Source organism: Ailuropoda melanoleuca, chromosome 17 (assembly GCF_002007445.2).
Source record: "Ailuropoda melanoleuca isolate Jingjing chromosome 17, ASM200744v2, whole genome shotgun sequence".
In the NCBI taxonomy this organism is placed as follows: Eukaryota; Metazoa; Chordata; class Mammalia; order Carnivora; family Ursidae; genus Ailuropoda; species Ailuropoda melanoleuca.
The window spans coordinates 41,920,945-41,933,949 of NC_048234.1; the positions used below are offsets into that span (position 1 = coordinate 41,920,945).

General features: G+C 36.3%; 1 protein-coding gene across 1 annotated transcript in view; it reads right to left on the minus strand.

Moving 5' to 3' along the window:
• Positions 1–13,005, minus strand: part of ZNF782 (zinc finger protein 782) — a 64,145-nt gene that overhangs the window by 6,580 nt on the left and 44,560 nt on the right. Inside the window, exon 4 of the mRNA XM_002930209.4 lies at positions 1,082–1,177. Within this exon, the coding sequence (XP_002930255.3) occupies positions 1,082–1,177 (96 nt within the window). The remainder of the gene's footprint in view (positions 1–1,081; positions 1,178–13,005) is intronic.

Consider the following 13,005-nt stretch of genomic DNA (forward strand, 5'->3'; position numbering starts at 1 on the left):
TTTTAGGGATATCTCTTTGATACAATCTGATAGCATGTTATCTTAATAGGTGAATTCAATTCATTTACATTAGTTGATATGGCAGGTATGTTTACTTTACTTATGTGGTGTGTTTGCATAGCTTTTGTGCAAAACATTTAACACAGCAGGCCTGAGACTGTTACACTTAGATGGTGGGCTTGCAAGAAGATTAGCCCTCGGCTGGCATGTGAACTTAGATTTTGAGATGGTTCCCAAGAACCCAGTCTCTAGGTAGACAACATTTCACATGTGTTGGCACATTCATTGCTGGGGGTCTTGGAAGCTTGCACCTCATTTCCTCTGGACTTTGTCCCCTTTCTCTTTGCTGATTTTGCTTTGTACCAATCATTTCACATTATAAATCTTAGCTATGAGAATGACTATATGCTGAGTAACAAAGAATCAGTGAGCGTCGTATGTGGTAGTTGTCCTGGGGACTCGCTCTCTCTTTTTTTATTTGAAGTGTAGTTGACACACAATATTATTGGCAACTCTATAGAGCTTTATAAGAAACTTTTCTAGTAACAGGTCTGTTATCTTTGCTCTATCAAACATATTTAACTTCTAATAATTAGGAAGGCTGCAGTTTGCTCCAGTTATCCTTTCCAATTACATTATGTAAGTCCTTAATCATTTATATATTTAGATGACCCTAGTAACTATTATATAATGAAAAAATTATGGTTTCTTCCTCTTTTCTAATCTGCTGATTCTCAATTTTGTAGCTTTATTAATTTTTCTTAGTTTTTATCTTTTTACTGGTAAGAACATAGAATTCATTATTTAACTTTTCAGCTTCAAATGGAATACTTAGTTCTCATCTTTTAAAGATGAGAATATCAACATGCTTACAACCCACTCCTTGTGTTAGCTGGCCCCTTCCACATTTTATTAGATCTATTATTTTTATAATTTAAAATGTAAAAGCCTCTAAAAGGACAGTGCTGAAAAACATTTAAACTGCTTACTTCCAGCTGATAGCTTTGTTTTTGTCTTTTTTTAGCTGATCACTTTGGATCTAATTTTCTTGGATGCCTCCTGCCAGCATTCAATAACTCACCTGGGGTGCTCTTTCTTAGAAATTCTTTCTTTAATAACCATGGATCTTCTCCTTGTTCCAATGTGAAGATCAGTTCTGGTTTTGTAAAGCAGTACCCTGTAAATGGGAAATAATTTAGCACTTGAGTTAGCTCCATAAGTTACAGTTTCTGAATGTGAAGGAAGGTATAGTTTCAAAAGTGGCACATTCAGGGTGCTCACTACAACTTTTCTGGGAGGGCAGTGATCACAAAAAATATTTTCTAATGTTTATAAAGGATCAATCTTTTTAAACCCCTGAACCATAAGACTAAGTAATGTTAAATTCTAAAATACTCAATGTTTGTGTTTTAAACAAGAGATTTCAGAAGGACTTTCCAAACTGGCCATAATAGAGTAAAAGGAACTAATTTACCTCTCCATATCACACATCTAAAAGAGTGTACAAACTCTATAAAATGGTTTTTAGACTTCAGACACCAGGCAGCGCAGACAGGCATACCTGACAATAGGAAAACAAATGAGGTGAGTCCTATGATTATCACATGTTGATACAAAATGAACATAAACTTTTAAAAATTTAAAAATTTTAAAGAGAAAGGAAGAGTTTTATTTGAGTTCAAGTTAGGACAACTGCCAGGAATACACCATCTTCTCAAGCAAGAGAGTACTCCAGGGAAGGGACATTTAGTGCAGGGTTTATGTAAGTTCTTTACATAAGAGTTACAAATCATCAAGATGAAAGACATTCCAGAAAGTTACAGACTTTATCTTATATTTTTATTATATGCAAGGCTGTATAACTTTAATCTTATGGGAACCAGGGAGGGTTCTTCTGTTTTGTTTTTCTTATCTTTATGTTTGGAATGCTCCTCCCCCCCTTTTTTTAATTGAAGCAGATGTACAGTGTGTGCTCAGGGCAGAAATAGAGACCATGCTTTGAGGTTTTGCTGATTCATTTTGGTCTTAGTAAATGTTAAAGTATAGCTTCTCTGGGAGCCCAGGAGAACGGCCCCCAAACATTAAAAATTGAAAATTTTTACTGCCAAGAAGAGATTAACCTACAGAACAAAAGAACCAAAAAAGCCTAGCTGACTCAGTAGGTTGAAATAACATAATTGAATTTTAAGGAAGCCATGATGACTAGAATTGTTAAAGATGCAATACTAGAGAAGATAAAGCTGTACTGATACAGAGTCTTAGAGATTTGCAGAAGAGTCTCTTAAGTACTAACTTGTGCAAGTATGTAAGAAAAATACTCAGGACGCCTGAGTGGCTCAGTCGGTTAAGCGTCTGCCTTTGGCTCAGGTCATGATCCCAGGGTCTTGGGATGGAGTCCCATATCTGGGCTCCTTGCTCAGCAGGGAGCCTGCTTTCCCTCTACTTGCTGCTCCCTGCCTGCAGGTCTCCCTGCCTATGCTTGCTCTCTCTCTGATAAAGCGATCAATCAATCTTAAAAAAAAGAGAGAAAAGAAAAGGAAAATACTCAAGGATGGGGAAAGACAAGTGAAAAAGAGTAGGCTGAAAAAATTATCAAAGCATACACAGACGCAGGAAGTTTCTGTTGCCACCAGCCAGGGTAGAAAAATCTCCTACTTCATGGCCAACTGGGAAGAATACCAGAAAGATGTTTACTGCTTAACAGAGGAGCCAAATTAGTCCTAAAGCAAGCTCTGAATCTGACAACGCAGTTTAAAGCAATCCTTGAAATAATCAAATTAATTCCAAGTAACTTAACTACATACCAGAAAAGGCCTCAAAAGATTTAAAATAATACAACAAAACTAGTAGCTAACAATATTTGTCAGAATTATCGGTGCTCAATAAGATAAATGCACTTTTGATTCCCTTTATCAACTTCATCCTTCTCCTCACCCACATCCCCTCTGGTAACCGCTAGTTTGTTCTCTGCATTTAAGAGTTTGTTCTTTTTGTTTGCTCTTTTTTTTTTTTTTCTTTTTTTGGTCTGTTCATTTGTTTTTTTTTTTTTTAAAGATTTTTTATTTATTTATAAGACAGAGATAGAGACAGCCAGCGAGAGAGGGAGCACAAGCAGGGGGAGTGGGAGAGGAAGAAGCAGGCTCATAGCAGAGGAGCCTGACGTGGGGCTCGATCCCATAACGCCGGGATCACGCCCTGAGCCGAAGGCAGACGCTTAACCGCTCTGCCACCCAGGCGCCCCTGTTCATTTGTTTTGTTTCTTAAATTCCAATACGACTGAAATCATATGGTATTTGTCTTTTCCTGATTGACTTATTTCACTTAACATTATACCCTCTAGCTCCATCCACGTAATTGCAAATGGCAAGATCTCATTCAATGAAGACAAAATCTTGAGGTAGAGAAAGGTATAATATGTATGGAATAAAGAATGCCTACTTCTCAGAAATTATATAAGCCACAAGAAAATGAAGTGACAATTTTAAAGTACTGAAAGAAAAAAGTCAACCTATAGTTCTATAGTTAGCAAATACAGAACATTTTCAGATAAAAAAAAGCTGAATTTATCACCAACTGACATATATTACAGAAGAAGCTAAAAAAATTTTTCTTCAGACAGGAGGAAAAATGCTATCAGGTGGAAATTTGGATTTATACTTAGAAATACAGAGCACCACAACCTGGAAATTTGATATAAATATAAAATATACTTTTCTCATTTTTAGAACTTTTAAAAAATGGTAAATTATCTTTTAAAATAACAGCAACAATATACTGTAAGTTTTATAACATACATGTCATATATATACACATATGTATATATATATGTGTGTGTATGTAAAATATATGATGACAACAGTACAAATGATGGAAGGTAAAAAATGGACAATCACAAAATTCTTGTAAATGTAGTAAAAAACCAATTTGAAGGTAGATTGTGTTAAGTTAAAGACGTATGCTGTAAATGCTAAGCCAACCACATTACCACAGAAGAGAGGCACAGCTAATAAACCACTTACATAGATGTAATGAAATCATTAAAAATAGTTAATTCAAAGAAAGCAGCAGAAGTAGAAAAATGGGAAAAAACAGATTGCAAAAATAGTAAACAGTCATATATAGTTCATTTAAGGTTAAACATAAATGGTCTGATCATTGCAATTGAAAAGCCAGAGACTGACAGATTGGATATAAAAGCCAGATCCAAATATATGATGTCTACAAGAAATCCACATTAAAGACACAGGTAAGTTGTAAGAACAAAAAAGATACCAAGCAAACATAATAAAAAGAAAGTCTGAGTGACTATAGTAATATCAAACTAAAATTCAAAAGAAAGGAATATTATCCGGGATAAAGAGAAATACTGCACAATGATGGAAGGGAATAATTCACCAAGAGAACAAAACAATGCTAAATATTTTTTCATCTTATGAAACTACTTCAAAATATATAAAGCACATCCCGATAAAACTGAAAGAATAGCCAAATCCACCATTACAGCTGGGCAATAACGGCACCGTCTCAATAGCTGATAAAACAAGTAGGTGAAAAGTAAGTGAGGACAAAGCGAAATTGAACAGTATTATCAACATGACCTAATTCCCATCTATAGAAGACTGATCCATGGTTAAAAAAAATATGACCCGACTATATCCTGTCCACAATAAGTTTATTTCATAAATATTACTTAAATGGTTTTCCTTTATAAAAAGGTAAAGTTTTTCTCTTGTTGCTTTTAAGATCTTTTGTCATTAGCTTTCCATAGGTTTGAAAGTCACGGGGCGGGGGGCACCTGGGTGGCTCAGTCAGTTAAACATCTGACTTGATTTCAGCTCAGGTCATGATCTCAGAGTTGTGGGATCGAATTCCATGTTGGGATCCATGCTCAGAGTGGAGTCTGCTTGTCCCTCTCCTTCTGCCTCTCTCCCCTGTGCTCCCACACTCTCTCCTTCTCTCTCAAATAAATAAAATCTTAAAAAAAGAAAGAAAAAGTCACGGAGTTCATGGCAAGGATTCTTTAGGTTTTATTCTGTATGGAGTTTGCCCAGCTTCTTCAATGTAGGCTTATACCTTTTGCCAAATTTGGGAAATTTTCAGTCATTATTTCTTTAAATATTTTTCCACCTTTCCTTATGGGACTCCAAAGACAAAAATGTTAAGAGATTTTGTTGTAGATCCATAGTCCCCTGAGACTCTGTTCATTTTTATTATCTATTTTTTTATTATCAATTTTCTGTAACAATAGGCCCATTATTATTGTTCTATCATATAGTTCAATGATTTTTTTCTCTGTCCTCTCCATTCTGCTGCTGTGCATGTGGAAACCACATTACATTAAGTTACCATGTCTCCTTAGACTCCTCTAGATTATGAATGACTTGCCTTGGTTTTGATAACCTTGACATTTAGAAGGCATTGTAGAAAGTCCTTCAGTACAGCCTACTTGTCTGATGTGTTTTTGGGATAAAAACTACAGAGGCAAACAGACTGCTATTCTTATCCCATCGTATGCTACCAACATGACATCATTTTCTTTTAATTTTTTATTTAAATTCTAGTTAGTTAACATACAGAGCAATACTGGTTTCAGGAGTAGAATTCAGTGGTTCACCACTTACGTACAATGCCCAGTGCTCATCATGACAAGTGCCCAGCTTAATACCCATCACCCATTTAGCTCACCCTCCACACACCTCCCTCCCTCTGCTCTCAGTTTGATCTCTATCACTGAGTCTCTTATAGTTTGCTTCCCTCTTCCCCCCATATGTTCATCTGTTTTGTTTCTCAAATTCCACATGAGTGAAATCATATGTTATTTTGTGTTTCTCTGACTGACTTATTTCACTTAGCATAATGCACTTTAGTTCCATCCACATCATTGCAAATAGGAAGATTTCTTTTCTTTTTTTTTTAGTGGCTGAGTAATATTCCATTATATACCACATATATACCACAACTTCTTTATCCACTCATCAGTTGATAGACATCTGGACTCTCTCCAGAGTTTGCTTACCTTTGGTAATGCTGCTATAAACATCAGGGTGCATGTGCCCCGGTGAATCACTATTTTTTTATCCTTTGGGTAAATACATTAGTAGTGCAATTGCTGGATGGTAGGTAGTTCCATTTTTAACTTAAAAAAAAAGCTTTTATTTATTTTGAGAGAGAGAGAGCACGAGAGAGAGGGGCAGGGGCAAAGGGAGAGAGAGAAGCAGATATCCTGCTAGGCAGGGATCCTGACGTGGGGCTCAATCCCAGGGCTCTGGGATCATGACCTGAGCTGAAGGCAGAGGCTTAACTGACTGAGTCACCCAGGTGCCCCTATTTTTAACTTTTTGAGGAACCTCCATACATTTCCAGAGTGACTGCACCAGTTTGCACTCCCACTAACAGTGCAAGAGGATTCCCTTCTCTGCATCCTCACCAACACCTGCTGTTTCTGGTGGTGTTAATATCAGCCATTTTGACTGGTGGGAGGTGGCATCTCATCCTGGTTTTGATCAGTACTTCCCTGCTGCTGAGTGATGTTGAGCATCTTTTCATGTGTCTGTTGGCCATACGGAAAACTGCCTATTCATCTCTTCTGTCCATTTCTCTCTTTTTTAAAAGATTTTATTTATTTGACAGAGAGAGAGAGCGCGAGAGAGCAAGTGCACAAGCAGGGGAGCAGCAGAGGAGCAGGCTCCCAATCCCACGACCCGGGGATCATGACCCCAGCTGAAGGCAGACACTCAACCAACCGAACCACCCACGTGCCCTCTTCTGCCCATTTCTTAACTGGATTGTTTTTTGGGTGCTAAATTTGATAAGTTCTTTATAGGTTTTGGATACCAACCCTTCATCAAATACGTTGTTTGCAAATATCTTCTCCCATTCTGTAGGCTGCCTTTTAGTTTGTTTCCTTTGCTGTGCAGAAGCTTTTTATCTTGATGAAATACCAATATTTCATTTTTGCTTTTGGTTCCCTTGTGTCCAGCAACATGTTCAGTAAGAAGTTGCTCCAGCTGAGGTCAAAGTGGTAGCTGCCTTGTGCTCTCCTCTAAGATTTCGATGGTTTCCTGTCTCACATTTAGGTCCTTCATCCATCTTGAATTTTTGTGTATGGTGTAAGAAAGTGGTCCAGGTTCATTCTTCTCCATCAACATGACTTATTAATAATAACCTGGACGACTTGGCTGAGGCAGTATATGCCAGGGCTCTCCACTGTAAAGTTACCTCTCCCCCATGCATATTGTACTCTTTAGAAGGAAGTCACTAGACACAGCCTGCTAAAGGGATAGGGAATTATGCTCCACCTCCCTGAAGGTGGAGTAACCACATCATTTATTAGGAATTCTTCTGCTTGAAGATTTTTCTATTCTCTCTCATTTATTTACTTATTCAATCATTTATTCGTATCAGGATGGACTCATGGGTATTTTATACTTTGGGTTATACATTAAGTTATATTATTGCTTAAACTGTGGCAGTTTTGGCTACAGGGAGCTTTTTTTTTTTTTTTTTTTTTGCTCCTCTGTTCGTTGATATACCCCCATCATTTGGGTTTTTGAGCATTTCCTTTTGCTCCTCTGCACTTACCTTGTATGTTTCATGCCTCATCCTTAGAATCAGCCATTTCTCCAAGGAATTTTGGTTCCTTTTATTGGAGAATGGTATTAAAAACTACTAACACATCTATTTCAATTTCCAATTTCTGTATAATTTAGTTTTGGAAGATTATGTGTTTCTATGAATTTGTCCCTTTCATCAATTTGTTGGCATACAACTGTTCATAGTCTTCTCTTATAATTATTTTTATTTCTGTAAAATTGGTAGTGCTGTCTCCATTTTCATTTCTAATTTTGTAATTTGAGTCCTCCCTTTTTTTTTAAAGATTTTATTTATTTATTTGATGGAGAGAGAGACAGCAAGAGAGGGAACACAGGCAGGGAGAGTGGGACAGGAAGAAGCAGGCTCCCAGCGGAGGAGCCTGATGTGGGGGCTCGATCCTGGGACTCTGGGATCACGCCCTGAGCCGAAGGCAGATGCTTAACGACTGAGCCACCCAGGCGCCCCAATCCTCTCTTTTTTTTCTGAATCTAGCTGTGGCTTGGAATTCTGTTGATCTTTTCAAAGAGTCAATTTTGGTTCCATTGATTTTCTCTTCTGTTTTTCTATTCTTTATCATTTTCTAAATTTCTATTGTCTCATTCCTTCAGTTAGCTTTTAGTTTGCTCTCTTTTTCTGTAGCTCCTTAATAAAGTGAGTTCTACTCATGTGAGCTTTTTTCTTTTAAAGATTTTATTTATTTATTTATTTATTTATTTATTTATTTATTTATTTATTTGAGAGAGAGCATCCGAGAGCACAAGCAGGGGAAGGGGCATGGGAGAGGGAGCAGCAGACTCCACTGAGCAGGGAGCCCAATGCAGGGCTAGATCCCAGGATCCTGAGATTGAAGGCAGATGCTTAACTGACAGAGCTACACAGGTGCCCCTCTTTCTTCTTAAGGTGTATGTTCACAGCTACAAATTTCCATCTTAGTGTTACTGTCACCACATCCCATAAAGTTTTCATGTACTCTGTTTTCATTCTCATTCTGTCAAGGTATTTTCTAACTTCCCTTGTGATTTTTTTCTTTGACTCATTGGTTGTTTAAGGTATGATGTTTATTTTACATTTACTCATGACATTCATTTTCCTTCTGTTATTGATTCTTTAGTTTCATTGTGATTGGAACAGATACTGCATATGATTTCAATCTTCTAAAATGTATTAAGACTTGTTTTAGTCTAATCTGGAGAATGAACCATGTGCATATGAAAAACATGTAGTGTACTGTAGTTCACTGGAGTCTTTTATATATCTGTTACGTTCAGTTGGCTTATGGTGTTGTTCAAGGCCCTTTTTTCCTTGGTTGTTCAATCCATTATTGGAAATGGAGTATTATTGCCATGTAACTGTGTGTTTCTCCCTTCAATTATATAATTTGGGGCTCTGATGTTAGGTGCATATATGTTCTCAGCTGTTATGCCTTCTTGGTGAACTGACACTTTTAGCAACATCTAATGTTCTTTTTCATCTCTTTTAACAGTTTCTTACTTAAAGTCTATTTTGTCTCCTATTAGTATGAACTCACCTCTTTTGGTAACTATTTGCATAGTATATCTTTTTCTGTATTTTATTTTCAATTTATTTGTATCTTTAGCTCTAAACTGTCTCTTGTAGAGAGCACAGTTTGATCATTTGTAAAAAAAATTCATTCTGCCAATCTCTTACTTTTTTTTCATCTAAATACAGGTTGATGCCCATGTTCTCTAGGATTTAATGGATTCCTGTTTTGCATTTAGGTCTTTCATCCACTTTGAATTTATTTTTGTGTATGGTGTAAGAAAGTGGTCCGTTTCATTCTTCTGCATGTATTTGTCCAGTTTTCCCAATACCATTTGTCGAGAAGACTGTCTTTTTCCCACTGGATATTCTTGCCTCCATTGTTGAACATTAACATTGTTTGACCACATAGTTACAGACTCACTTCTGGGTTCACTGTTCTGTTGTATTGATCTATGTGTCTATTTTTTTTTTCTGCCTGTACCATACTGTTTTGATTACTACAGTTCTGTGTAATATAACATGAAATCCAGAATTGGATCTGTAAGGTACCCATTAGTTAAGTACACACTAATGTGGTATATCACATTAATTGATTTACGGATGTTGAACCAATCTTGTAGCCCAGGCATAAATTCCACTTGGGCTTGGTGAATAATCCTACCGTTGGATCCCATTGGCTGGTATCTTGTGGAGAATTTTGGCATTCATGTTCATCAGGGATATTGGTCTATAATTCTTTTAGTGAGCTCTTTGGTTTGGGGATCAGGGTAATGCTGGCCTCATAGAATGAGTTTGGAAGTTTTCCTTTCATTTCTATTTTTTGGAACAGTTTCAGAAGAATAGGTATTAATTCTTCTTTAAAGGTTTGGCAGAATTCCCTGGGAAGCCATCTGGCTCTGGACACGTTTGTTGGGAGATTTCTGATTACTGCTTCAATTTCCCTGCTGGTTATGTGTCTGTTCAGGTTTTCTATTTCTTCCTGTTTCAGTTTTGGTAGTTTATATGTTTCTAGGAAACATTTCCTCCAGACTGCCTAATTTGTTGGCATATAAGTGCTCATAATATTCTCCTATAATCATATTTCTCTGGTGTTGCTTGTGATCTCTCCTCTTTCATTCATGATTTTATCTATTTGGGTCCTCTCTCTTTTCTTTTTAATAAATCTGGCTAGGGGTTTATCACTTTTAATTAATTCTTTCAAGGAACCAGCTCATTTCATTAATCTGTTCTGTTTGTTTTTTTTTATTTCTGTATCATTGATTTCTGCTCTAATCTTTATTATTTTCCTTCTTCTGCTGGATTTAGGCTTTATTTGCTGTTATTTTTCCAGCACCTTTAGGTGTAAGGTTAGGTCATGTATTTGAGACTTTTCTTGGTTTTTGAGGAAGGCCTGTATTTCTATATACTTCCCTCTTCAGACTGCCTTTGATACAACCCAGAGTTTGGACTATTGTGTTTTCATTTTCATTTGCTTCCATGTATTTTTTAAATTCTCCTCTAATTTCCTGGTTGACCCATTCATTCTTTAGTAGAATGCTATTTAACCTCCGTGTACTTGTGCTTTTTCCAAGTTTTTTCTTGTGGTTGACCTCAAGTTTCATAGCATTGTGGTCCAAAAATATGCATGGTAGGCTCTCAATCTTTTTGTACCAGTTAAATCCTGATTTGTGACCCATTATGTGATCTATTCTGGAGAATGTTCCATGTGCACTCGAGAAGAATGTGTATTCTGTTGCTTTAGGATGAAATGCTCTGAATATATCTGTTAAGTCCATCTGGTCCAATGTGTCATTCAAAGCCCTTGTTTCCTTGTTGATCTTCTGTTTAGATAATCTGTCCATCGCTACGAATGTACAGATTACGTTATCATCAATGAGTTTGTTTAGTTATTAATTGATTTATACGTTTGACTGCTCCCATATTCTGGGCACAAATATTTACAACTGTTAGATCTTGTTCAATAGACTCCTTTATTATGATATAGCATCCTTCTTCATCCCTTATTATAGTCTTTGGTTTAAAATCTAGTGTGTCTGATATAAGGATGGCTACTCCAGCATTGTTTCCATGTCTATTAGCGTGATAAATGATTCTCCAACCCCTCACTTTCAATCTGGAGGTGTCTTTCTGTCTAAAATGAGTCTCTTGTAGACAGCATAATCAATGGGTCTTGTTTTTTCAATCCATTCTGATACCCCATGTCTCCTTTGTCTTTTGATTGGAGCATTTAGTCCATTTACATTCAGAGTAATTACTGAAAATATGAATTTAGTGCCACTGTATTACCTGTGAAGTTGCTTTCCTGTAGATTGTTTCTGTTCCTTTCTAGTCTTTGTTACTTTGGTCTCTTTCTGCTTAAAGAGTCCCCTTTAATATTTCTTGCAGGGCTGGTTTAGTGTTGATGAACTCCTTTAGTTTTTGTTTGTCTTGGAAACTCTTTCTCTCTCCTTCTAGTCGTAATGACAGAACTTGCTGGATAAAGTACTCTTGGCTGCATACTTTCCCCATTTATCTGCTCAAAACTTTATTATTTCCTTCCTTCTGGGCTCAGGTCTTGTTTTTCTAGTTCCTTGAGACAAAGTTGTTTGATATTTTAAATTTCCTAACGTAGACATTATTGGATAAACTTCCCTCTTAGTACTGCTTTTGCTGCATCTTATAACTTTCAGCATGTTGTGTTTTTACTTTTGCTTGATTCAAGATAGTTTTTATATTCCTTTTTCATTTCTTTTCTGACCCAATGTTTATTCAACTCTGTGTTTCTTAGTTTCCACATTTTGTGAATTTCTCCTATTTTCTTGCTGTTGTTGATTTATAGTTCAGAATGATTTCAGTCTTCTAAAACTTGTTAAGATTTGGTTTGTTACCCAACATGATTTATCCTGGAGAATAATGTGTGTGCTTGAGAAAATTATGTTTGCTTCTGATGGATGGAAGGTTCTATGTCTGTTATATCCAACTGGTCTACCGTGTTATTCAAATCAGCTGTTTATTAATTTTTATGTCTAGATTTTCTTTCCATTATTTTTAAGTTATTATTGAAGTCACCTACTTTTTATTCCTGTTAGCTTCTCTGCTTAGATCTATTTAGGTATAGCTCAGGGATACTGCAAATTCAGCTCTAGGCCATCACAACAAAATGAATACTGCATTAAAGCAAGACAAATGAATATTTGGGGGGTTTCACAATGCATATCAGTTATGCTTACACTATACTGTAGTCTATTAAGTGTGCAATAGCATTATGCTAAAAAATACAATGTACATGCTTACTTATAAAAGAACTTAGCAGCTAAAAATTTCTAACCATCACCTGAGCTTTCAGGAAGTTGTAATCACTGATAACAGATTACCTTTAACAAATACTATAATAATGAAAAAGTTTTAAATATTTTTATTCCTGTATAGTTAATACAGTGTTATATTAGTTTCAGGAGTACAATTTAATGATTCATCAATCTGCCCATTGCTCAATGCTCATCAAGACGAGTGTACTCTTAATCCCCTTCACCTATTTCACCCATACCCCCACCCACCACCCCTCTCCTAACCATCAGTTTGTTCACTATAGCTGAGAGTCTGTTCTTTTGTTTGTCTCTTATTTTGTTGTTCATTTATTTTTTTTATTCAATTCCACGTTAGTGAAATCTGTATTTGTCCTTTTCTGACTTATTTCACTTATTAGCATTACACTCTAGTTTCATCTGTGTGTTGCAAATGGCAAGATTTCATTCTTTTTCATGGCCAAGTAGTATTCCACTGTATGTATATACCACCATTTCTTCTATTTATGGACACTTAGGGTACTTCTATATCTTGGATATTGTAAATAATGCTTCACTAAACATAGGGGTGCATGTATCCCTTTGAATAGTGTTTTTGTATTTGGTGGGTAAATACCCAGTAGTT